Source organism: Bos indicus x Bos taurus, chromosome 9 (assembly GCF_003369695.1).
Source record: "Bos indicus x Bos taurus breed Angus x Brahman F1 hybrid chromosome 9, Bos_hybrid_MaternalHap_v2.0, whole genome shotgun sequence".
NCBI lineage: Eukaryota > Metazoa > Chordata > Mammalia > Artiodactyla > Bovidae > Bos > Bos indicus x Bos taurus.
This window is the reverse complement of record NC_040084.1, coordinates 42,307,833-42,335,804: the sequence shown is the minus strand read 5'-3', so window position 1 is coordinate 42,335,804 and position 27,972 is coordinate 42,307,833. Positions and strand designations below refer to the sequence as shown.

At 41.1% G+C, this 27,972-nt stretch overlaps 1 protein-coding gene across 1 annotated transcript in view; it reads right to left on the bottom strand.

The window, feature by feature from the left end:
- Positions 1–16,622: 16,622 nt before the first annotated feature.
- Positions 16,623–27,972, bottom strand: part of SEC63 (SEC63 homolog, protein translocation regulator) — a 69,727-nt gene continuing 58,377 nt past the window's right edge. Inside the window, exons 19-21 of the mRNA XM_027551278.1 lie at positions 24,785–24,883; positions 22,091–22,195; positions 16,623–20,332 (exon numbers count right to left, since the gene is read on the bottom strand). Of these exons, the coding sequence (XP_027407079.1) occupies positions 20,189–20,332; positions 22,091–22,195; positions 24,785–24,883 (348 nt within the window). The 3' untranslated portion in view covers positions 16,623–20,188. The remainder of the gene's footprint in view (positions 20,333–22,090; positions 22,196–24,784; positions 24,884–27,972) is intronic.

The window sequence follows — 27,972 nt, the reverse complement described above, 5'->3', positions numbered from 1 at the left end:
ATTAAAATTTTACCTCAAGTCCTCCAAATGCCTGCCCTTGTTTTTCTTTCCTGGACCAATTCCCAGTTCCCCAGTGAACTTGGGTGTCACGTGTGTTGGACAAATCCATGGAGGATGCTCTGCTCAGGGTCCTGTTTTCACCTGCAGTGAAAGAAGACAAGTGGGCCTCTGCCCTGGGGAAGACAAGAACCCCCTCCCTGGGGCGAGCATCTCTACCACATAAAGGCTCATATGTGGAGAGGAAAGCACCTCTCCTGTTAGGAGCTCAGCTGGTTTCTTTGACCAAGTTTAAGCATCTGATGGGAACAGTGGGCTCTCCCAGGAAGCCAGCACTTCCTGGGTTTGGGGAGCTTCCTAACCATAGCTCCAGCCTGGCAGCCAAAATGCTGGCTATCAAGGTCCAGATGGGATGCCCCTCGCCCCCAGTCATCTTTCAGGTACCAATGAATTGCACTTTCATTCAGCGGGGTTTTCTTGGTGTTATGGGTTGAACTGGGGCTTCCCTGGTGGTTCAGACGGTAAACAATCTGCCCACAGCAGGAGACCTGGGTTTGATCCCTGGGTTGGGAAGATCTCCTGAGAAGGAAATGGCTACTCACTCCAGTATTCTTGCCTAGAGAATTCCATGGACAAAGGAGCCTGGTGGGCCACAGCCCATGGGTCACAAAGAGTTGGACACGACTGTGTGACTAACACACACACACACACACACACACACACACAGGTTGAATATACTTTCAAAATATATTGAAATCCTAACCCCTACTTCCTCAGAACATGACCTTATTTGAGATAGGGTCTATCACAGTAAAGTGACATCATTAGTTCAGTTCAGTTCAGTTGCTCAGTTGTGTCCGACTCTTTGCCACCCCGTGGACTGCAGCACACCAGGCCTCTCTGCCCATCACAAACTCCCAGAGTTCACCCAAACTCACGTCCATTGAGTTAGTGGTGCCATCAAACTATACATCCTCTGTCGTCCCCTTCTCCTCCCACCTTCAATCTTTCCTAGCATCAGGATCTTTCCAAATGAGTCAGTTCTTCTCATCAGGTGGTCAAAGTATTGGAGCTTCAGCTTCAGCATCAGTCCTTCCAATGAATATTGAAGACTGATTTCCTTTAGAATTGACTGGTTGGATCTCCTTGCAGTCCAAGGGACTCTCAAGAGTTTTCTCCAACACCACAGTTCAAAAGCATCAATTCTTTGGTGCTCAGCTTTCTTTATAGTCCAACTCTCACATCCATACATGGCTACTGGAAAAACCATAGCCTTGACTAGACAGACCTTTGTTGGTAATTTCTCTGCTTTTTAATATGCTGTCTAGGTTGGTCATAGCTTTTCTTCCAAGGAGCAAGTGTCTTTTAATTTCATGGCTGCAGTCACCATCTACAGTGATTCTAGAGGCCAAAAAAATAAAGTCTTGTACTGTTTCCATTGTTTCCCCATCTACTTCCCATGAAGTGATGGGACCAGATGCCATGATCTTAGTTTTCTGAATGTTGAGCTTTAAGCCAACTTTTTCACTCTCCTCTTTCACTTACATCAAGAGGCTTTTTAGTTCTTCACTTTCTGCCACAAGGGTGGTGTCATCTGCATATCTGAGGTTATTGATATTTCTCCCAGCAATCTTGATTCCAGTTTGTGCTTCATCCAATCCAGCATTTCTCATGATGTACTCTGCTGCTGCTGCTGCTGCTGCGTCACTTCAGTCGTGTCCGACTCTGTGCGACCCCATAGACGGCAGCCCACCAGGCTCCCCTGTCCCTGGGATTCTCCAGGCAAGAACACTGGAGTGGGTTGCCATTTCCTTCTCCAAAGCGTGAAACCGAAAAGTGAAAGTGAAGTCTCTCAGTCGTGTCCGACCCTCAGCGACCCCATGGCCTGCAGCCTTCTAGGCTCCTCCATCCATGGGATTTTCCAGGCAAGAGTACTGGAGTTGGGTGCCATTACCTTATCTGCATGATGTACTCTACATAGAAGTTAAATAAGCAGGGTGACAATATACAGCCTTGACGTACTCCTTTCCCTATTTGAAACCAGTCTGTTGTTCCATGTCCAGTTCTAACTGTTGCTTCTTGACCTGCAAACAAATTTCTCAGGAGGCAGATCAGGTGGTCTGGTATTTCCATCTCTTATGAATTTTCCAGAGTTTGTTGTGGTCCACACAGTCAAAGGCTTCAATAAAACAGAAGTAGACGTTTTTCTGGAATTCTCTTGCTTTTTCGATGATCCAGCAGATGTTGGCAATTTGATCTCTGGTTCCTCTGCCTTTTCTCAATCCAGCTTGAACATCTGGAAGTTCACAGTTCACATACTGTTCACATACCTGGCTTGGAGAATTTTGAGTATTACTTGGTTAGCATGTGAGATGAGTGCAATTGTGCGGTAACTTGAGCATTCTTTGGCATTGCCTTTCTTTGGGATTGGAATGAAAACTGACCTTTTCCAGTCCTGTGGCCACTGCTGAGTTTTCCAAATTTGCTGGCATATTGAGTGCAGCACTTTCACAGCATCATCTTTCAGGATTTGAAATAGCTCAGCTGGGATTCCATCACCTCCACTAGCTTTGTCCATAGTGATGCTTCCTAAGGCCCACTTGACTTCATATTCCAGGTTGTCTGGCTCTAGGTGAGTGATCACATCATCGTGGTTATCTGGGTCATGAAGATCTTTTTTGTATAGTTCTTCTGTGTATTCTTGCCACCTCTTTTTAATATCTTCTGCTTCTGTTAGGTCCATACCATTTCTGTACTTTATTGTGTCCATCATTGCATGAAAAGTTCCCTTGGTTTCTCTAATTTTCTTGAAGAGATCTCTAGTTTTTCCCATTCTATTGTTTTCCTCTATTTCTTTGCATTGATCACTGAGGAAGGCTTTCTTATCTCTCCTTGCTATTCTTTGGAACTCTGCATTCAAATGGGTATATCTTTCCTTTTTTCCTTTGCCTTTCACTTCTCTTCTTTTCATAGCTATTTGTAAGGCCTCCTCAAACAACCATTTTGCCTTTTTGCTTTTCTTTTTCTTAGGGATGGTCTTGCTTACTACCTCCTGGACAATATTACGCACCTCTGTCCATAGTTCTTCAGGCACTCTGTCTATCAGCTCTAATCTCTTGAATCTATTTGTTACTTCCACTGTATAATCGTAAGGGATTTGATTTAGGTCATACCTGAATGGTCAAGTGCTTTTCCCTACTTTCTTCAATTTAAGTCTGAATTTGGCAATAAGGAGTCCATGATCTGAGCCACAGTCAGCTCCCAGTCTTGTTTTTGCTGACTGTATAGAGCTTTTCCATCTTTGGCTGCAAAGAATATAATCAATCTGATTTCGGTATTGACCATCTGGTGATGTCTATGTGTAGAGTCTTCTCTTGTGTTGTTGGAAGAGAGTGTTTGCTATGACCAGTGCATTCTCTTGGCAAAACTCTATTAACCTTTGCCTTGCTTCATTCTGTACTCCCAAGGCCAAATTTGCCTGTTACTCCAGGTGTTTCTTGACTTCCTACTTTTGCATTCCAGTCCCCTATAATGAAAAGGACATCTCTTTTGGGTGTTAATTCTAGAAGATCTTTTAGTTCTTCACAGAACTGTTCAACTTCAGCTTCTTTAGTATTACTGGTCAGGGCGTAGACTTGGATTACCGTGATATTGAATGGTTTGCCTTGGAAATGAACAGAGATCATTCTGTTGTTTTTGAGATTGCATCCAAGTACTGCATTTCGGACTTTTGTTAACTGTGATGGCTACTCCATTTCTTCTAAGGGATTCTTACCCACAGTAATAAATATAATGGTCATCTGAGTTAACTTAACCCATTCCAGTCCATTTTAGTTCGCTGATTCCTAGGAATGTCGATGTTCACTCTTGTCACCTCCTTTTTGACCACTTCCAATTTGCCTTGATTCATGGACCTAACATGCCAGGTTCCTATGCAATATTGCTCTTTACAGCATCGGACTCTACTTCCATCAACAGTCACATCTACAGCTGGATTTGTTTTTGCTTTGGCTCCATCCCTTCATTCTTTCTGGAGTTATTTCTCCACTGATCTCCAGTAGCATATTGGGCACCTACCAAGCTGGGGAGTTCATCTTTGTGTCCTATCTTTCTGCCTTTTCATACTGTTCGTGGGGTTCTCAAGGCAAGAATACTGAAACCACTTCAGTGGTTTGCCATTCCCTCCTCCAGTGATGTCATTAGGGTGGGTTCTAATTCAATATGAACTGGTATCCCTATAAAAAGAAGAACTTTGGACACAGACAGACATGTATAGAGGGGAGACAGTGTGAAGAGACACCAGGGGGAAACGCCATCTACGAGCCAAGGACAGATCCTGGAGTGATCCTTTCCTCACAGCTCTCAGAAGGAACCAACTTTGCTGACAGCTTGATTTCAGAAGTCTAGCCTCCAGAACAGAGACAATACATTTCTGTTGTTGAAGCCACCCCGTTCGTGGTGACTTGTTAGAGCAGCCCTGGGAAACTAATACATTTGACTTCCTCTCCTCCCAGACTAAGCACGTCAGGACCAAGGAGAGCATATCTAGATCCGAGTCAGTCCTGTTTTGGATGGGATTCCACAGTGGAGTGAGGAAACAAGCTCAACAAGGGCCAAGCAGTGTTACTAGGAATTTTATAAGGGATCAAGTCCCTCATTGGGGATTGAGTCCTTTGACCCAAAATCTAAATGTAACAGACACACAGACTGTTGGGGGGTGTGTGTCCTATAGGATGGTGGTTGTAAAATGCTTATCCAGAAGTGAAGTCTCCAGGAGGCTTCCAGCAGGCTTTGCACAGGGTGGTGTATCAGTGGCATCATGAATTCCATATTTCTGCCCCACCCAACAGTCCTACTCAGCCTGGTCTCCAGTCAGAAAGTAAACCTCTCTGCCAAAATGACAAAGCACAAATTTGCCTATTAAAAGAAGTTTACTTTGGCCACCTGCTGCAAAGAGCTGACTCACTGGAAAAGATTCTGATGCTGGGAAAGATTGAGGGCAAGAGGGGAAGGGGACGACAGAGGATGAGATGGTTGGATAGCATCACTGACTCAATGGACATGAGTTTAAGCAAACTCAGGGAGATAGTGAAGGACAGGGAAGCCTGGCACACTGCAGTTCATGGGGTCGCAGTCAGACACCACTTACCAACTGAACAACAACAACAATATAAAAACATTAAGCTTCTCAAAAGGAAAGGTTCCATAGACATAAAGGGCAGCAGCTTTAACTGAATTCCATGATCTAAGTGATTGGCTGTTTCTTTTTAAAATCTGTTAAGAAAGCTGATGGCTTGGGAGAAAAGTCACAGACAAAACTGTACTTGAGTTTACCAGAAACAAAACAGAGAGAAATTGTATTACAAAAAAAAAAAAAAACTATCCAGGTTTTTACGAGTGGAGTTTAAAATATATAGATAGGAAGACATTCAAAAGAACAGAAATGAGTATCTGAGTACTGAGAGCGTCACGCATTCTTCCATTCATCTACAGGTTGCCCTTCCTCCCTCCACATAAATTCATTCTTGGCTAGTTACCAGAAAAAATACAGGACATTCAGTCAAATTCAAATTTCAGAGAAACAAGAAACACACACACATACACACATATACATTTAGTATACCAAACGTATATTCCTGATACACGTATATTTATTAATAATGTTTATACATATTATGTAATGTATTTAGCATATTTTCCTAAACACATAGTATAAAAATATATAGTTAAATACATTTCAGTATAAGTGTGTACCAAATATTGCATGAGACACACATCCTAAAAAAATAATCTGTTGTCTATGAGAAATTCTTATTTACCTGGCATTCTTTTGTGTGTGTGCTAAGTCTGGCAACCCTGTTCCTGGCCCCAGAGCCAGGGCCCTGGCAGCTCGGAAGGAATGTATTTATCCTGGGGGTGCCTGTATTTTCTCCCTGCTCTAGCAAAAGACCCCCAAATTCCCTGGGTCACTCCTCCGAGGCAATGACCGTAGGAAGCTGTCGGCCCTCAGGATAGGGCTCAGGGGCTGAGTCCTGGGGACAGCGGGGAGGGGGGCGGACTCTGGGCAGGGCGAGAGACCAACAATCAAAGCGACAGTGACTCCTTTTTGCCTCCAGAGGTCCGAGGAGAAGCAGCTCGGTCCGGGGAGTGGGAAGGGGGTTCGTGGTCGGGACTCCGGGCCGCCCGGACCTCGGGAGTGGCGGGGGCCTGCCCTGCGGCCGTCAGGCGCCGGCGGGGCTGCGGGAGCGCAGCGGCGTTCCCGCCACAGAGGTTCCGACCGCCGGCTCCGGGAAGGGGCCCCGGATGTCCCGGCTCCTCCTCGGCCTCCTCGCGCCCCCTGGCGGCCGCAGCTGGACACGCGGCACATCCTGAGTCCCTTCCCGCCTGAATCTGAACACCTGCACTGAACACCTGCATGGAAGGGGCAGAGTCCTGGGGGAGCCAGTGCTTCACGGGACAGGGCAGAAGAAAGTGACCCTTTCAACCGAAGGCACCTCTTTCAGGGTCTTCAGAGACAAGGGAATAACTGAGCTCCTGGTTAAAAGTCCCCCAGGAACAACCTCACTACTTCTGAGAGCACTTTTGCCCATGACTTCTGCAGGTATTAGCTTAATGCTCTGCTAGCCCCACCACTTAGAATAACTTGCGTTAAATGTGATGAAGAGCCCATCTTTTCAAACACAAGACTTGCCAAAGTGTAAGAAAGATGTAAGTGGATATCTTGCTTACTCAGAATTAATAATATCCTCAGGCTCTTGCTGCAAACTCAAAAAGATCAAGGTCTTGGGCCTTGTTTTACCTGATTCACACAATGAGTCCATCCTCTCCATTTCCCACAATGCTGTGTGCACGTTCTCTAGGTGGACAGAAAAATCAGGAGGCAGACGTTCTAGTGAAAACTGAAGGCAAGGAGTCCTAGCAGCCGACTGACTGTCTCCCTCCTTCTCCACCCAAGCAAGTTAATTGACAAATACTGTCAAAGTCTTCACAGTGAGTGGTAATTTTATGTGTCAGTTTGGCTGGGCCAAAGGACTCTCATATTTCAAACACGTGTCTGGATGTTGCTGTAAAGGTAGTTTTTAAATGAGATTACCAGTTTGATCAGTAGACTCTGAGTAAGGTAGATTATCCTCCATAATGTGAGTGGGTCTCATCCAATCTGTTGAAGAGATCAAAAGGGAAAAGATTGACTTCCCCCAAGGAAGGTGGGAATTCTGCCTCCAAACTGCCTTTGGACTCAAGACTGCACCAACCCTTCCCTGGTCTCTAAGGCTGCCAGCAGCCACCCTAGAGATTTTGGGCCTGCCCAGCCTGTACAGAGGATGAGATGGCTGGATGGCATCACTGACTCAATGGACATGAGTTTGAGTAAACTCTGGGAGTTGATGATGGACAGGGAGGCCTGGCGTGTTACAGTCCATGGGATTGCAAAGTCAGATACAACTGAGCGACTGAACTGAACTGACTGAACTGAGTCTGTACGATTGTTTGAGCCAATTACTTAAAATGCCTGTCTGTCTCCCTCTGTCTCAGATACATAGATATAGAGATGTCTATATCTGGCTGGCACCCAGCTCAGTCCAGACTCAGTCCAGCTCATCCCTCTCGCCTACTGCAGAACCTGGCTTCAGCAATTCCCCTCTCTCGTCTTGTAAGTTTTTCCTCTCTAGTAGATGATTTCCTTCTGCATAAGACACACTGTTATTTCATTTCTCTTCCAGCCACTACTCTCTTTCTTCCCCCACCCCACCCCCACCCCCACCTTTGGTCTTTTTGTAACAATATTCTTCTAAAGAGTTGCTTACACTCTTTCTCCAGTTCTCTCCTCCCATTCTTTGTTTACCTTTTTTATCATGAAAATACAACACATATACAAAAAAGGGGGGAGGGGAGTGGAAGGTAAAAACAGAACCATAATGCTTAATGATTTATTTGAAACAAATACCTTTGCTAAAATAAAACAGAAGCCTTCCTCAGGCCCTCTCCCACTTCCCTGTCTGCCCCCAAAGGTAGCCACCATCTGGACTTTTATGACCAACACTTGCTTGACTTATTGTTTTGCCTTTTAGGCATGCATCCCTCAACACTGTAGTTTTACCTGGTTTTTGAACTTTAACAGTAGGATAATAAAAAAATGGATTCTGATCCTGGCTTCTTTCGTGCAATATCATGTTAGTAAAATTCACCCATGTTGACAAATGCGACTGTATTTCATTTATTTTCATTACTTTATAAAGCCCCATTGCGCTAGTTATCTACTGCTGTGTAACAAATTACCCCAAGATTAGTGGGTTGAAACTAGCATTAATGATATCACCTACCTCCTAAAAGTCAGGGATCATTTATGGCTTAGCTGGGTATTCTGGCTTTGGGTGTCTCGTGTAGCTGCAGTTAAGCGGTTGCCTGAGACTATAATCACTGAAGACTTAGTCTGAGTTGGAAGATCCTCTTCCGCTTTCACTGACATGGCTGTTGACAAGAGTGTTGCCACAGGGGCCTCTCCATAGGGCTGCTCATGACATAGATTCCCCAGAGTAAACAGTCCAAGAGAAAAAAAAAAATGTGACTGAAGGAGCTCCCAAGATGGAAGCTGCAATGTTTTGTGTAACCTAATCTCAGAAGTGACACGTTGCTGCTGTAAGCTGTTGGTCACACAGATCGTCCTGGTCTAGTGTGGGAGGGGACCACCTAGGGTGTGAGCACCAGGCATCCCTGGGGGTCACCTTGGAGGCTGCCCACCTCAACCTTTGGATAAACATAGAAAACTTGATTTATCCGTTCTATTATCAATCAATACTTAGGTTACTTCTAGTTTGGGACTATTATGAATAGGGCTTCTTGTACATGCCTACTGGTGCATATATGCATGCATTTCTGCTGGATAAATTCCTAAAGGTGTAATTTCTAAGTCACTGTATATGCATGTCAAGTTTAGTGTCGGGGGGGAGCGGGGTGTGCTCAGTTGTTCAGTTGTGTCCCACTCTTTGTGACCCTATGAACCCTATGGAGCCCGCCAGGCTCCTCTGTCCATGGGATTTCCCAGGCAAGAATACCAGAGTGGGTTGCCATTTCCTCCTCCAGGGGATCTTCACCACTCGGACTGAACCAGCGTCTCCTGAGTCTCCTGAATTGGTAGGTGGATTCTTCACCTGAGAAACCCCTGAGCCAGCTGAGAAACCCCATCAAGTTTAATAACAAATGGCAAACTGTTTTATATAGTAATCTACAAAGTTACAAGCTTATCAGGAGTAGATGAGATTTCCAGTTGTCCTCAATATCACTTGGCATTGTCAATCTCTTCAATTTCTGCCATTCTTGTGAGTCTGTAGTGATATCTCACTGTAGTTTTCATTTGCATTCCCTGATGGCTAAAGGATTTGAGCAGGTTTTTGTGTGTCTTTTTGGACCTTAGGATACAGTGTTTTGTGAACTGTAGTAGATATGGAGACATGGTACTCAGCTCCTTCTTCCAGGAAGGACTTACTGCCCAGCAGCAGGAAGTGTGGTCCCCAGACAGCCTCCAACCAGCGGCTTCTTCAGGGTCAGCCTCAACAGCAGAGAACCACCTTGTCCAAGGTCATGCTCTTCCTGGAAAGCTCACACTCTGGCTGAGCAAGGTACAGCTGCATCAACCTGACACGGGACACAGGACACATCAATGAGCAACCTCCACTGGATTAACCTGGGCTTTGCTGAGCCTGCCTCAAAGTTCAGCTCCTTTCTCCTCCCAGACCTGCTTCTTCTCCCTTTGGTTCACAATAAGCATCTTGATTCTTAACAAACATCTCATACCACAAACTCCTTCTCATGGTCTGCTTTTGAAGAACCCAGTCTGTGACACAAAGTATCTTTTTAAGCCTGACCATTTTCCTATTGAGTTATCTGTCTTTTTTTCTTACCAGTTTTGTCAGCATTTTTTATTTAATATGGATACAAGTCCTTTGTCAAATACATGTGTGGCAAATATCTCTCCCACTATGGGGCTTGCTGTTTCATTTCTTTATTGTGTCTTTGAACAGAAGTCCTTTATTTGGATATAATTCAGTTTCTCAATTTTCTTTTTTAGACATGCTCATTGTATCCTACCCTAAGGTCATGAATAAATTCTCCTATATTTCAAAAGCATTCATTGTTTTGCCTTTCAATTTTAGACTTACATGCATGCAACCTGGAATTAATTATTGTATAAAGCATGAGACAGAAGCCTTGCATCTTTTTTTTTTAACCAAATGGATTTCCTATTGTCCCAGCACCATATTTTGAAAATGGCTTCCTTTCCCCCATTGTCTGCAGTGCCAAACTGTCACATATATTAAGTGTGTGAGTCTATCTGCACATGTGGGATTGTTTCTGGATTCCCACTCTTGAGTCATGGGCCTCCTTGTCTGCTCTGGTCCCAATACTGCAGTTATAATTCCATTTGGAATTTCAAGCCTGCGTGGAGTAGGGTTTTTGTCTCCAATTGTTCCACTGAAATGGCTGTTATAGAGATCAGCACCTTCTACCTTCAAAATATGCACATCCCAAATCCAAACACTACACCCCACCTCCACACGGCTGCCAGCCCATAGAAGCCCCAACTTGGACAAAGGGAGAGCTATGCAGGCATAGAGGCTTCCCTGGTGGCTCAGACTGTAAAGACTCTGCCTGCAAGGCAGGAGACACGGGTTCAATCCCTGGCTCAGGAAGATCCCCTGGAGAAGGGAATGGCAACCCATGCCAGTATTCTTGCCCAGAGAATCCCATGGACAGAGGCGTAGGGCTACAGTCCATAAGGTCGTAAAGAGTTGGACATCACTAAGCGACTAACACTTCCTTTCCTTCATACAGGCATACCTAGTTTCATTGTGCTTTTTTTCTTTTTTATAAATTGAAAGTTTTTGACAACTCTGTTTCAAGAAAGTCTACCAAGCCCATTTTTCTACAGAATTTGCCTACTTCATGTCTTTGTGTCACAATTTGGTAATTCTCACAATATTTCGAGCTTTTTCTCTATAATATTTGTTGTGATGATTTGTAAACGTAATCTTTAATATTACTACTGCAAAAAGATTGACTCGCTGAAGGCTCAAATGATGGTGCTTTAGCAATAAAGCATTTTTAATTAAGGTACATATGTTTTTTTAGACATAATGCTATTGCACACTGTTATAGTATCATGCAAATACAAGTTTTATATGCACTGGAAACAAACAAAAAAAACCACCTGTGACTCACTTTATTGCGATACCTGCTTTGCTGCAGTGGTCTGGAACAAGGCTGCAGTCTCTGAGGTCTGTCTGTATATTACCCATTGCCTCATAACACATGTAAAAATTCCAGGGAGAATTCTTCAGTAACCTTCTAACTGGTAGTCTTACTTCAACCCCTCTCTCCTTCACTTGGTTTTTTTTTAAACACAATAGCCAGAGGAATCCTTTGAAGACAGAAGCCAGATCCTGTCATTCCTGTGTTCAAAACCCAGCAGTGGCTCTTTCTTCACTCAGAGCAGAAACCACAGTCCTTAAACAACCTTCAGGGCCTTTCCTGCTGCACCCTTGACCTTCCTCGTCTCTCTGAGCTCCTCTCCTGCTGTTCTCCCCTGGCTCTGCTCCAGCCACTTTGATGTCCCCTTGCTGCTCCCCACGCTTGCAGCTGCTTCTGTCTTACAGCCTGTGTGTCCGCTTCGCCCTCTGACTAGAACGCTCTTCACCCAAACATCTGCAAGGCTAACTTCTTCACTCCTTGGCCCAAATGTCAGCTTTGAGATGAGACCCGTCTTGACCATAAAAATTAAAACCTGTTTTCCATCTGCCTGCTTTGCTTTTCTCTACTTTCTTTTTCCCATCACTCTTATCACCATCAATGTGTGCGTGCATGCTCAGTCATGTCCAACTCTTTGTGACCCCATGGACTATAGCCTGCCAGGCTCCTCTGTCCATGGGGATTCTCCAGGCAAGGATACTGGAGTGGGTTGCCATTCACTTCTCCAGAGGATCTTCCCGACCCAGGGATTGAATGGGAGCCTCCTGAGTGTCCTGCATTGGCCACAGATTCTTTACCACTAAGCCACCTGGGAAGCCCTATCACCTTCAGTGATACTATATAAATTTTGTTTATTGTCCTTTCTTCCTCCTCTTCTAGAATGTCCCCAGGGATCTTTGTCTGATTTTTTCTTGTGTTGCTCTCTTTGCATCCCAAGCACCCAGAACTGTAAACCACAGTCCACTGTTCACGCATCCTCTGCTGCTCCCCTCTACCTCAGGTACCTGCACCTGCAGCCCTTGGAGGAGCCCAGGCAGTGGTGGGCTTTGGGTCTCGCCCTGCTATTGGAAGCAGCTCCAGGTCTGTCACCAACTGTGACGGGTCACTTCTCTTACCGGCATCTTCGTTTCCTTGTCTCTCCCTCAGGTCAATCCCCTGCCCTCTGTGGGCGCAGATGGGAGTATGACTTACTCCGAATCAGAGCTGGGGACAGGGAGCCTCCCAGGGCCTTGGCATGTACACTCATGCTCTCATTAACTCCCTACTGTAATGCCACCCGATGGAGGTAGCGCCAAGACTAAAATCTATGGATTTTGCTTCCATACCTATATCCCGGGCTCTTTTATTAGGCTGTGGAGGGGGTTGAGGGAGGGGAGGTGTGGGCAGGCACTTGGTTCAATCAGATTGTAAGTACCTGGTACTAAATGCAAAGAAAACTTTACAAATCACACCAAGGGAGATGAGTTTTTTTTTTTTTTCTCATTCTAAAAATTATTATTTCAATACACTGAAACAGTCATGATTCTACTCAAAATTCAAACCTAAGCTCATCTGAAATGTGCTGCTCCTGAGGTGTCATTCCTGACACTCAAAGTGATATCCTGTCATTAAGTCAGAAGACTTGAAAGATGTGGGGGCTCAGTGTATAAAGAAATAATGCTATGAGTCATAACACTAGTTTCATTTCCAATTCTCAAGAGCACCCTGCTGAAAATCACATTAATCCTTATAATTTCCATGATAATAGACCCAGATCAGCACTTGGGGAGCGGGGTGGGGTAGATGGAGCAGTATCTTCTCAGGATGGTGAAGGAACTGTGGAGTTCTGAATGCGGACTTAGTGGTGGGAAGAGTTGCAACTCCGATACTTGGAAGGGAGGCCCTGCTTCCCTTCAACTGGGGGCACCTCTCTCAGTGTTCCCCTTTCTCTCTCTCACTCATATATGTGTTGTCATGTCAAAAAGAGGAACTGTAGGCTCCTGGAAAAATTTGAAAAGTTGATGTACAGTATAGTCGGCACCTGGTGTCACGAGAAAAGTGGCAGAGAATCAAGAAATTTAAAAGCTGGAGACACTGTGGATGCGATTATAAAGTAGACTAATTCCACAAAGATATATATAGATGTGGATTAATTCCTAAAAATGAGGGAGGCTATACTTACCCTGTTGGAGAAGTAAACGGCAACCCAGTCCAGTATTCACGCCTGGAAAGTCCCATGGACCGAGGAGCCTCAGATCAGATCAGATCAGATCAGTCGCTCAGTCGTGTCCGACTCTTTGTGACCCCATGAATCACAGCACGCCAGGCCTCCCTGTCCATCACCAACTCCCAGAGTTCACCCAGACTCACGTCCATCAAGTTAGTGATGCCATCCAGCCATCTCATCCTCTGTCGTCCCCTTCTCCTCTTGCCCCCAATCCCTCCCGAGGAGCCTGGTGGGCTACAATCCATGGGGTCGCAAAGCGTCGGACACGACTGAGCGACTTTTGTGTGTGTGTGTGTGTGTGTGTGTCCTTACCCTGTAATATTACTGAATGTCTCCTTGGGAGTCCTCAGTGCACTTTAAATAAAAATCATGATTTTTTAAAAAGTCACTCATTGAATTTTAGTCACATGCTTAATTTTTCATTGAAATAATCAGCAAATGTGACTACCCTCTAAATTTATTTGCATCATCTCTAAATACTTTTCACAGGAAAAAAATAAATATTCTTTCAAAGGATGATCAGATGCCAGCACAACTGTTCAGAAAAATATTTCAGAGGTCTCTCAATTATTTCAGTCAAAGATGTTCCGAAGACTTCTTGGACTTGGGTAGCATCTTACGAAAAAGGACTGGCAGCTGTTCTACAAGGATCCAGACTCACTTGGAGGCACAAGTTCAGTTTGTTGGGAAGAGTGTGATTTAGGAGAGAAGGTGGATGGGTGTCAGCGAAGGACATGTTTTAGTTTGAGGTTTTGGGGAAAGGCACAGAGGCAATTATCAAAAGATTTTATGGTTACAATATATAACAACTATAGTTGTTCATTTTTAGACACCTGTTTTTCCAATGTCATACTGCTCTGGATTCAATTTGGAAAATTTTGGACCTTTTTTTAGTTGGCACACATAAGTAAACTGTCAACTGTAACATAAAATTATCTTTGACAATAAAACATTTGTGAGAGGTTTATTGTCAAGGAGGACGGTCTCACTGGTCCTGCTGCTGCTGCTGCTAAGTCACTTCAGTCGTGTCCAACTCTGTGAGACCCCAGAAACGGCAGCCTACCAGGTTCCCCCGTCCCTGGGATTCTCCAGGCAAGAACACTGGAGTGGGTTACCATTTCCTTCTCCAATGCATGAAAGTGAAAAGTCAAAGTGAAGTCGCTCAGTCGTGTTTGACTCTTCACGACCCCATGGACTGCAGCCCACCAGGCTCCTCCATCCATGGGATTTTCCAGGCAAGAGTACTGGAGTGGGGTGCCATCGCCTTCTCCGCTCACTGGTCCTAATTTTCACTAAATAGAACTCATTCTGTTTGAAAATAAGTACCCCATGTGCTCAGTCACTTCAGTCATGTCTGACTCTGCGACTCCATGGATTGTAGCCCGCCAGGCTCCTCTGTCCAGAGGATTCTCCAGGCAAGAATACTGGAGTGGGTTGCCATCCCCTCCTCCAGGGAATCTTCCCGACCCAGGGATCAAACCCAAGTCTCTTGTGTCTCCTTTATTGCAAGCAGATTCTTTACCTGTTGAACCACTGGGGAAGCTCATGTCTTTGTAAATACAGATACTATATATTTTGAATTCCAACTTTTGAGAGACAATTTTCCATAGCTATCTCATGTTTCTACAAACCTTGTGAGCAGAGGCACACTGCTTTTGTTCCAAACTATCCTTTTATGTTTGCGTAAGGAACAGCCTTGGAAGAAAGAGTACCTCCCTCTTGGGGAGCTATGCTTGCAATACACGTGAGAGAGGTTTCTTGAGCTCAGAATTCCTCAGCATATGCAGCGTCCACCTGGGTTGCTCTACGTCGGCCCCAGGTGGGGCTGTAGAGCGTCCACCTGTCCCTCTATGTCGGAACTAGGGGGGACAGAGAGTAACTAGGCAACAGGAAGCTGTCTGCGATGCCTCTGACTTGGGGGTCTCCTGTCTTCTTCCAACATCTATGACACTGCACAGAGTGTTAGCTTGCACAGTCAGACCCTTTCATGGTTTTTGACACTTGCCATCCCAAAACCAATTTCGTACAATAAAAGGATTTCTTTGTCCTACCTGACTTCCCACTTCTCTCAGGCAAACAATCTGATACAATTCTAGCACAATTAATAAATGTGGATTGTCTTCTGGAGTTTGCTACAAAGGGGCTCAATGGATCAAGCCAGAAAACCAAGAAGTTTAATATATTAAAAGACATATATAAGAAGTAAAACACTAAGGGGGAAGGAGGTAAGCCTAGAAGGTGATGACAGAAATAAATTACACAGCATGTCTTCAATTTTGGTTGTCTCACAAACTAAACCACTCTTTTGCTAAAGAAAATTGTAGCCCTATCGCCCTCTACCGGAACCAAGCTAGAAACTACAGGAAAGTGGTTTAAAGTTTTCTGAAATTTGCTCATACCCTTTGTGGTATCCAGGGGTTTCCCAGGTGGCTCAGTGGTACAGAATCCTCCAGCCAATGCAGGAGACATGGGTTTTATACTTGGGTCAGGAAGATCCCCTGGAGAAGGAAAAGGCAACCCTCTCCAGTATTCTTACCTGGAAAATCCCATGGAGAGAGGAGCCTGGCAAGTGACAGACCATGGGGTCTCAAAGACGAGGACACGACTTGTTAACTTAACAACAAAGTGGTATCCACTGCAGCAGTTATGCAGATTTTAAAAAGTAAACTTCAGGTGTTCACGAAGGTAAAAGGTACACAGCTCCCTTTGCATACCAAGCCTGACAGGTCAGTGCTGGACCATCTAGTGCTAAAGAGTGGACAGCCCTTCTCACACTCACCTGCAATTTGCAGCAGCCACTGACTGCAGGGACCACTAACAGAGCTGCAGACTTTGCTGAAGCCCCTGGCAGCCGCACCTAGCACTTCTGCCCTCAGCCGTTCCACGTTCATTCTGTGGACAAGAGCTGCTTAGAATCCTCTGCTCATCTATTAACAGTCACCATACCTACTCAGTTCCACCTCAGAAAATAACCACTTTGCTACACAGTGAATGCTGACCCTTTGACTCTAGCAAAGGAACATCATCTTGTGAACTCAAATGGTAAGTACTAAAACCCCAAACCTTCATTTCTGCTTAAATGGCACTATACCAACACTTTAAACAGCACTACAGCAACACTTTAAGGCAGCATATCCAAATATTTGATCAAGCATTGAAATCAGAAAAAAATGTCTAATACGCCAATAAATGTATTTATTTATAAATTATAGTGTACAATTGTACAATATATTATGTACATTATAAAACACACAAAAATAGAAATTTAAAAGGTTGAGATTAAATACAAACAACCACTTTAACATTTTCCCAATAGACTGATTACTGCATACTCCTGGGAGGTACACATCCCCAGCTAAAACCACAGCCCTAAAGCATGCCAATGATTGCTAGATTTGAATTTTTAGCTAGTTACAGAAAAATGTACAAGATCACAGCTTTTTTAAGTTTTGCAAAATAGCCTGAGCATCAAGTTTAAATGTGAAGATGCTTGATGCTAACTTTTTAAGACATAATTGGACTAATCACTGCACAGCTGGTAAAATGTCACACTATAGTTCACTGATAGCTGTCTCAGTTATCATAGAGCAGATTACACTGGGGAGTCTGTAAAGTTTAATATTTGGGGAGGAAAAGCTTTAAAGAAACATTCAAAACCAACAAATAGCTAGCACCTAAAAAAAAAACTCCTCTGCCTACAGTGGAAAAACAAACAAAAAAACGCATTCCAAACAATGACCATTAGAATGCAAATGGATTAAAATAGATTGCCATACATTTATTTGCCTGCCTTAATACCTGTGAGCCATAAGAACACAAATTCTTTTTTTTAAATAGCCCCAGTGTCTGATCACAGACCTGGACACATTGAAATTCAGTAAACAGGTGGTGAACAATGAACAACTCTTCGAAAAATATGTGAGATGTGGAATTACATGTGGAATTACAATTGTTGCTAAAGACCACTCCAGTATCCATCTTTGCTTGGCTGAAGCAAATGACTGGATAAATGTTGTGGTCAGGAATAACACGCTCAGAGCCTCTTTACATTCCTTCACACCCTTGCTCCCTTTTCCCACATCAGGCCATTGGTCCACCTGCTCTGCTTCTACCCAGGACTTGAGCTTCCCCCCTCACGGGGGAGCCCTGTGGCCAGACAGGCTCATCCTTCTCCAGCACGCAGTGCAAACTGGGATAAAGAGAACACAGTTATGTTCTACACAGAAAACCTTATTCCAAGTACTCCTTAATTTAAAAAAAATTCACAAAAAATTTTTTATAATTTTTAAAGGATATGAACACCTGACTTTGAGATTGAGATATGCACGTAGAGCTTCAAGTTGTGCAACAAAAATTTTTAACTGAAAGACTTTCACTGATGGTCTCCTCTGGAGGAGTACCTTTTAATAGGTACTTCACCAATTCAAAAAGATAAAAATACTACACAATTTAAGTGGCTTAACTTCATTAAAAAAACACTTTCACTTTGCATACACACACTGATGGTTTTCATCTGTATGTTCATCTGTTCTGTTGACAAAATGTCAGTGTTTGATGGGACCAAATTGAAACTACACTTAATGAAAGTCCCATTTGATTAAATGCACACAAGGGTAAATTAGTTACTCTATCTCAAGAGAAGGAAAGAAGGGATGCAGAGTTCAGAGACTCGCTGGAGAGAAGAGAATGATAAAACGAAAGCTCAGTCATTTCACTATGGCAATATGGAAAGAGCTTACTGAAAGTACTCATTACAGGAAAATGTGTTACTGGTTGTGAAGTACAGATATATCACACAAATGGCAAAGCAACACAGACCTGTAGGATTTCCCAATGAGGTGATGCTGGCTTTTTTTAAGCATTGTGGTGAGTTACTAGGTTGTGAAATCATCCTCTTGTCTTAATGAGAAAGCCAGTTGTTTGAATAACTTATAAAACCTCTTTAAGACAAAACAGCCACTAGAGTAAGTACTTTTCTGCAAAAGTGTCTTTCAAGAAAGCCAGGACTGTGTAGCGACACCGTTTCATTTGCTCATTTTCACACCGCCTGAGTTTTCTCTAACCTCTCCTTTCCCTGGATGCTACTGGCTGGCTTGCTCCCTTCCACCTCACTTAGGTGACCAGCAGCTTCCCAGCAAAACCTCACCTGAAAATTAAACCTACCCTCTACTTACAAAATGAAACAAATCCTCACAAACAAATCAGTGGTACTCCTGCTTGCCAAGGAAGGGTCTCACTAACACCTTTAAAACAAAAACAGACAATGGAGGCTCCAGAGAAAAAAATCTGCTTTGACCATATTATAGGAAATACTACATCCCAAATTTAGAACCAAGAAAAAAAAATAATAATTCATGCTTTGGTCAGTTTCAAATTTTATTTCCAACTACTGCAGTAACAAAATACCAGTGGTAGTTCTGCATGGGAAGTGGCAACCTTTTAAATAAACAAGGCCACAAATTAGTATTCTGACAGCACTTGGATCTATGGAGATTTTGATAGGGGAGGATTATTACCATAAGTACTATAATATAAACTTATGTTTCCTCCATATTTAGTAACAAAAATATTCATTTTACCTCAATAATTCATCATGTACACATTTCTACTCCTTGTAAGCATGATCCTTGCAGGCTGTACTGTGTGAGAGTATAAGATTGGGAAGTTCCCCTCAATCACAGGTTTTTCTATAGTATACAGAAACAGCACTCACTTTAGCAGTCATGGACAGTATCACTAAATTTTTAGTTGAAAAATAAAAGAATGAGTTCTCCTATTATATCCCTTTCTGGGAGTAAAAAGACACACACCATTACAAACATAAAATGAGTCAAACTTCTATTTTATTGACAGGAGTCCAAAATGAATACAAAAAAACGCCTCCTTTGCATGTTATATTTTACCTTAAAAGGCTTCTGACAGAGTCAGGTAGATTAAAAGCTAACAATGTCTTTCAGCTTTTATAGTGACCTTTTTAAAAAGGTTTAGTAACACAATCACCAACATCAGAGAACGTATGGTCCCACAATCATTTTTAGATCTATAGCTTATAAAAAGAATTAGATCTTGCATTGATCTGCTAAAATAGAGGCTTAAAAATGTTTTAAGCCATTAAAAGCCATTTTTATAATCTTTCTGGTAACTCTGGGCAATTAAGAAAAGGAAAATCCCAAAATGTAGCCCTCTAGATTATGTGGAATGTGGCAGAATGCCAACTTATGACCAAGACAGGCAAAAATAAAATGTTTAAAGCTATGAATGGAGCAGTTATAAATAGTCTTATATCACTGCAACATGTCAGTAAATGAATAATAGAGCTTATTAAGACATTAAAACTTGAGCAGATGTTACTTAAAACATTTGTGGTGTTTATCACACATACTTTAATGTTAAAACTAAAGCTAAACAAAGAAAGGTCACTCATTTATAGATTGTTTTTCATGTACCTTTACTTTTACTGGGACCACAGATGATCAGATAATACATAGCCCACACTTCTGGACAGTTATAACAAAGGGTTTATTATCATTTGCAGATGAAATAAATGCACCATCCCATACCTGAAAGCTTTCACAAACCTTAAGCATCTTTCAGACTGTACCAAGGCACCACCACTGCCTCGGTAACACACCCATTTCTAGGAACACTTCCCTCAACATCAGTTCTGCACTGCTTTTGGTTTATTATACACTTCCAAAACAGCAAAAATTTGCAAATATGTGCAAATATTGTGGTCCCTGCTTAGTCATCATCTTCCTCCTCTTCTTCCTCTTCCTCAAAGCTGTCTTCAAAGCCCTCACTGTCCTCCTGGTCTTCATCCCCCTCTATTGCTGTATCCCACTGTGGGTGATTTTCTGGCACAGGCTTAGCCTCATGAACTTCCAACTAGAAAAAAGAATTAAATGCAGACATTAGAAATCTGAGGAGGAATAATGGAAGAAATATCTGGTACAGAAAAGGTTTTCTTTGACAGCAGCACTTGAAAAGATTACATCTTTTAACTCTAAATTTAACATATTTAAGAACACTCATCCACAAAATAAAAACATGAATCTAGTAACATGTTAGTATAGTTAAGTTTCTAGTGTAGTTTAATAGTATGATTTTACAGGCGCTATATACTATTTATTCTGTAGCATGAAAGATGAATAATTCTGACTCTTGAGCAGGAACACTGTTCTTAGTAAGTCTTCTGTGGATGGAAAAAAAGTTCAAGTGTGACTTCCAAAGAGGTATTTGCAGCCTCCAGACTACTCATGAAGTTAACATCCTATAGCCAATGGAAAGAAATACAGCACCCTCATGGGGAAAAAAAGCCATGCCTTTGCTGGCTCCTTTCAGTTGAGTCCCAGTACACAGCGCAACACTTCTTCAGCACAATCTCTCTAACACAATAGCATGCCTTTTATAAAAAGCTTAAGAGACTTCCCTGATGGTTAAGGGTCTGCCTACAATGTGGGAGACCCAGGTTCGATCCCTGGGTCGGGAAGATCCCCTGGAGAAGGAAATGGCAACCCACTCCAGTACTCCTGCCTGGAAAATCCCATGGACACAGTCCACAGGGTCGAAAAGAAATGGACATGACTAAGCAACTTCACTCCTTTTACTTTCACAAGTGAAACGGTAACATCGATGAGAATGTGCTTCAAATGATACTCACACAAGTGTATACTCTAAAATGAAATACATGTGTCTTTCTAAAGAAAACAGAAACCATCTGGTGAGGCCCTATAAAGGTATGGCATACTTTCAGTGCAGTTCAGTTCAGTTGCTCAGTCGTGTCCAACTCTTTGCAACCTATCACACTGGTAAGTTATACTCAAGGTTCTAAATCATCATACTCCTTTAACACAAGTTTATTATTGAGAGCAGTCCATCAAGTGTATTATGTTAAAGTATGAGAGGATCTCTTTCCCTGTTATTCTACATTTCAAAACTAGAACTGCTTCCTTAAGATGTAATACACTTATTCAAATAGATAACCTTATTTTTTTAAGTTCCCTTTATTACTTCAAAAATGTATAAAAAATTTTTTGTGTGGTTTGATTCACTCTTTTTCTCTGTGTATCTCTCTTCTTCCTTCCTTCTCAGGTATTTGAAAATTTGTCAAAGAGGAGGAAGTGGTAACTTTTATTTCCCACCCAAGTATAATAATGCAAATCCATACCCACCATAAATTTAAAAAAAAATTCATTTTCAAAGAAACGTTATTATTAGAATATAGCTGATTGACACGGTGTATAGCAAAAAGAATCAGTTATACATATACGTAAATCCACTTTTTTTTTTAAAGATTATTTTCCCATATGGGCATTACAGAGTATTGAGTAGAGTTCCCTATGCTATACAGCATGTTCTTATTAGCTATCTGTTTTATATATATAGTACTATGCATATGATCAATCCCAATCTCCCAATTTATCCCTGCCCCCTCACTTTTATCACCCCAGTAACCATAAGTTTGTTTTCTACATCTGTGACTCTATTTCTGTTTTGTAAATAAGTTCATTTGTAGTTTTTTTTTTTTTAGTGTGCATATATAAACAATGTCATATGATATTTGTTCTTCTGTGTCTGACTTACTTCACTCAGTATGACAATTTCTAGGGAACACCGTATTTACAGAATAGTCATTATTCTTACCTTCAGTGGTTTAATCTGATCCAAACCCATATAGGAGTCTGATCTCAGGAACACTGTATATTGATAATTTCCAGGCTTGCCTGGTGCAGGAAACTTCAGTTCTACCTAGAAGATAAATCAGAACTTAAAATCTGTATTTTAAAGAGTGGAAGAAACAATAGCTCCCTCCTGACATATTTAGACCAGAGAGTATTTAATAGCCAATGCTTACTCAGATGACAGAAGAGGTCCTAAAACATGTTACAAAAGTTCTAATGACAATAAATGTATTTACATATATGACATTTGTGTCATATATATACTATGTAAAAAGGAAATAAAAATAGGCAGAATTGATGGGGTTAATTTCTATCTCCAGAATTCAAGAAAACATATTTAAAGCAACCAAGTTCTATCTTGATAACTTGAAGAAATGAAGCTGTGTATAAAAGTAAAATAAATGAAATGTTGAACTAAAACAGACTTCACCAAACAGGAATAGTTCTTGCCAAATTTTCTTATTTCTAGAACAAATGTTGAGAGAACAGAAAAAACATTCATCACACACATATATATATGTGTCTCTGCCCTCAATCACAGGCACAGAGCTTCTCAAATCCCTGTAATTCCGAAGTGACAAGAGCACATAAGGAGCATCTTCTGTTGTAAAATTTGGTCTTTGGGTCTGGTTCCTGACACTGAGCTAACAAATCCCTTGGAATTTCCTGGATGGTAAGAATGAGTTCTCTTCTAATGAGGCAATTCTTGGTCTCCTAGATGAGGACCAGTCACCAGAAAGCCCAAGCCATGAGTAGAAGCCTGGAACTTTTAGTCCTACCCCCTATTCTCCAGAGAGGCTGAAAACTGAGTTAATGATCAATTATGCCTATGTGATAAAGCCTCCATAAAAATACCAAAATAAGGGGTTCAGGGAGCTTTCAAACTGGTGAACATGCAGAAGTGCTGGGAGAGCGGATTGCTCAGAAAGAGCATGGAAGATCGACATCCCTTCCCATATACCTTGCCCTATATATCTCTTTCATCCGGATATTCATCTACTTCATCATACTATTTTCATAACAAATTGGTAAATATGTTACCCTGAGTTTTTGAGTCATTCTGGCAAATTACTGAACCCAAGGAAGGGATCGTGGAAACCATGATTTACAGCCAGTTGATCAGAAGTACAGATGACAACCTGGGACTTCCAACTGGCATCTAAAGATGGACAGCGGGGCAACAGCAGTCCTCTGGGACTGAACCTTAATCTGAGCTGTCTGGGGAAATAGTGTCAGCACTGAGTTAAACCACAGGACACTCAGCTGGTGTCACAGAGAAAAAGAAAGAGGTCAAAACCATGGATGAATGGTCTATGGGGGCACGATAATATGCCTGCAACATTTTTCTATATCTCACAAACTGAGAGGCAATGAACATACTACACTTGACCATTCTTTCTCCCTATGGAGAAATAAACATTTAACAATATCTATCAAAATTACAATGTACAGAGCCTCTAATTCATTAATTCTACCTCTACGAATTTATCCTATAGATGTGTTTGAATGATATGAGGTTATTCATTGCAGCAAAAGACAAGAAACACCTTTTAAGTCCACTAAAGAGCTGAGCACTGAATAAATAAACTTCCACACAAAAGAATATCAGGCAGCTGTAAAAACAAACAATGAAGCTTTTTTCTGTATTAATATGGTACAAATTCCAAGTTTTATCACTGAGAAAAAGGTAAGGTGCAGAACATGATGTATGCTATTTTTTGTGCAAAACTGGGAAGAATATACCTATGTATACGCTTGTGCTTTACTACAATATCACATGAAAAATACATAAAAATTTGGTAATATCGATGGTTTCCAGGAAGTGGAATGGGTGACTGAGAGACAGGAATACAAGATACATTTCAGTGTGTGCACTTCGGTATATCTTCTGAAACACCAACTAGGCAAATGAATTATCCATTCAAAAATGGGTAAAATTTAAATTTTAAAAAATGTTAAAATTACTCTGAGAAAGAGATACCCATAAGTTGGCACTATCGCTAAGTGTCAAACAACAATAAACTACTTTAAACATTTACTACTTGGTTACAAAGGTAGGAAAAAACTTTTGGGATTTAAAAAATCATCATTATAGAACTCTCTTGAAATTCAAAAGCTTTGCTCTTGTCCACCAAGTCCAGGTAGACAGAACCTTCTTTCTCAAATAGTAACGTAAAAAAATCAAGAAGAAAAACAAGGAAATCCAAGGTCAAAATATGTTCATCACAATGTTATTTAAATGATGTCACTGACAGTGGACAATCCAATAAAATAAAAAATTCCACTTTAAAAAATGAACCACTAGTACTTACATTTGTTTTTAACACAAAAGCACTAATTCAATGAGGATACAAACCATAATTTCTGAGCACCAATCCAACGAGGATAAAACTCACAAGCATTTGTAAAACATAACTAAATTCTGGAGATATGGTAAGGCAAGTATTAGTGAAAACTAATAGCTGAGAACAAGGTTTTAAAAGACCACCAAGTTGTCTACCTCAATTTAATACTCTATAAATTTCCAATGAGCTCCCTCCAAAAGCTGTCAGAGAACAGTTATAAAATGTGTTTTCAATAAAATGCAATAAGCCATATATGATAAATGGATTTCTATACTGTTTTCTATATCTAAATAATGTTGTTGGATACTTACCTCTTCCGTATCTTTTAGTGTACACACATGATATGGCATAGATATTAATGTCTGTTCCTTCCTATCTGCGATATAAAGCCACCACCATTCTTGCTTTTCCTGCAAAGAAAAAAAGAGAAGAGTATAAATATCCAGAAAGAATTACAGAAATACAGTTTTGCCTTATCTCATTTTAGGGGTATGGTTACTCCTTGGTACCTGAGGGGGACTGATTCCAGACAAGCTCCCCTTTCACCCCCACAATGCGGATACCAAAATCCATGAATGCTGGAATCTCTTACATAAATTGGTGCAGTACTTGCATATAACCTATGCACATACTCCTGTACACCTTATCTAGCCTCTAGATTAGATTACTTATAATATCTAATACAATGTAATTGCTATGCCAATACCCAGCAAATTCAAGTTTGCCTTTTTAGACTGTCTGGAATCCACCCCCAACATTTTCAATCCACAGGTGATCAAATCTATGGATGCAAAACCCACAGATGCAGAGAGTCAACTGTATTGCCCTTTAGCCACTGCTGTATCCCCAGCACAGACACCATGGTTGGTACAAAATAGATGTCAATAAACATTTACTGAATGAATAAATTGTTCTTAGAGCCACTCTCCAACAAAAGAATTTTGTATGTAATTTTGGGGTTTCAAATGGCCCCTTAAACCCTACTGATGAACCTCTGTATTTTAAAAACTCCTGATTAACCTTAAATGATAAAAGATATGCTAAAAAATAAAACAGTATAAGCTATCACGAATTCATCTAGCAAATAATTTTAGTAATCTTACCTAGTAATAAGCAAAAGGCAGAAAGCAGGAGTGGAAGGGACTTAAATGGTAACAATATCAGAAATCAATACATTAAAACATGTTACTTATAAGACAGCATCTCAGATTCTAAGAATCTATTTGTACCATTTACGGTATACCATTTCAATAAGCTCAGCATTTTCAGTTGTACTACATAAAAGATTAGGAGCATAAAAAAGGCTGAGTAAAGAAATTGTCACCAGAGTGCACAATGACAGCAGGAAACACTGACAGGAGACAAAAATCTAGGGAAAAAAAAAAAAATAGAAGACCAGTCTGGGAGCGCCAAACTTCAGTGTGGTCAGCAACCACCACTGCATCACAGCACAGATCAGTAACTTTTTATTCATTCATCCACTTTGCATCCACTGTTTAAGAATGGGATAGGGAAGATACCTTTCTAAAATGACTTAAAAAAAGTTTTAGACCTAAAAGTAAAATAAATTGTATCCAATTAACCAAAGCAACACTAGAGTCTCAATTATCCAAGAAAAGTTTTTAAAAATAACTTTTTATTGAAAATAGTTTCATAGGAAAAATGTCCCTAAGCCAAAATCACTTGTGCTTTCTATTTTATTTCAATCTTAAGACATTAAAATAGTTTATTATCTTCCCAATAATGGTACACTAAGCTCAACTAAAAGCTTTTGTTTAAATGCCTTAAACTACAAGGCAATGTAACATTAATAAACAGGATAACAAATCATAAATGGATGACTAACTCAACTTCTGCTTAATCCAAGGGTTAGGACTACAACAAAAGGTATAGTTTGTATACACATGTCTTTCTACGTGTGTTTTGCACACACAAAATGGGCAGAAACACAACAGACTCAAAGTGGAGTACTGTTGTACTCACAGGAGATCGATTCCAGGATCACTCCACCTCCAGAATACCAAAATTCATGAACGCGCAAGTCTGTTACATAAAATGTCGTGGTATAGTTGGCCTGCCACATTTGCAGATGCAGAACCCACAGACTTAGAGGGCCAAAGAGTCTGCTATAACTACTCAACTCTGCTGTAACTACTCAACTCTGCCATTGTATTACAGAAAGAATGAGTGTGGCTCTGTTCCAATAAAACTTCATTTACAATAATACTTCATTTATAAAACAAGCTGGGAGGCAGATTTGTCTGCAGGCAAGTAGTCTGCCAATGTCTATTTCAAAGTCATCCAGACCCAATTATTTCACTCCTTGAAACCTCACCCTTTTTCTCTGTTAAGTGATGAATGCTTACCTCAAGTTGTGTTGTGAAGATAAAGTGAGATAATACAAAAAAAAAAAAAAAACCTGTTAAAATGCCTAGGACACAGAGTCCAATAAAATTACAGTTACATCAATATAACCACTCTGGAAAACAGTATGGAAGATCCTCAAAAAATTAAAACTACAACTACCATATGATTCAACAATTTTACTTCTAGCAATTTATCCCAAGGAAAAAAAGCAGACACTAATTTGAAAAGATATGTGCACATCAATTCATTCCATCATTATTTACAATATTCAAAATATGCAAGCAACTGAAGTGTCCACTGATGGATGAACAGACAAAGAAGGTACATATAAACAATGGAATATTACTCAAGCCATAAGAAATCAAAATCTTGACATCAGAAACAACATGGATGGACCTAGAGGATATCATGCTAAGTGAAGTCGGAGAAAGACAAAATACCACGATCTTGCTTATTTGTAGAATCTAAAAAATGAAACAAAATAAGATGAAAACAGGCTCATAGATACAGAGAACAAATATGCGAGAGGGGTGGAAGTGGCAGGAGAAATAATGAAGGAGACTTGGAAGTACAAACCTCCAGCTATATTAATAAATAAGTCATGGGATGTAATGTACAGCATAAGGAAGATGATCAATAATATTATAGTAACTCTGTATGGGAACAGTTACCAGACTTACTGTGGTGATCATCTCATAATGTGTGCAAATATCAAACTACTAGATGGTATACCTAAAACTAACACAATGTACGTCAACTATATTTCAATAACAATTTTAAAAGTAATGATTATTAATGAAATGAGGTAAACATTTCTATCTTTAAGCAGTCTGACATTTCATTTTCAGAATCATTACTAGAACATACATGTTCAAGAATGTGCATTTATTCTTTATCTCTATTTAGAGAATGCCTCCCACTGCCCCAAATCTATTTGATTAAAATCAGATTCATTTAAGAAAAATAAACATTAAGAAGCTAGTGATTGTCAACCTATGGCATTGCACCCAGATTCTCTTGATGCACATGGTTAAAGCAGAAAAGAGTCTCTACCATGAGTTATTTGCACTTTAAACAAAACTGGTTTTTTGTTGCGTGGGATTCCCAACCATTTTTGTTAAATATATGAGTT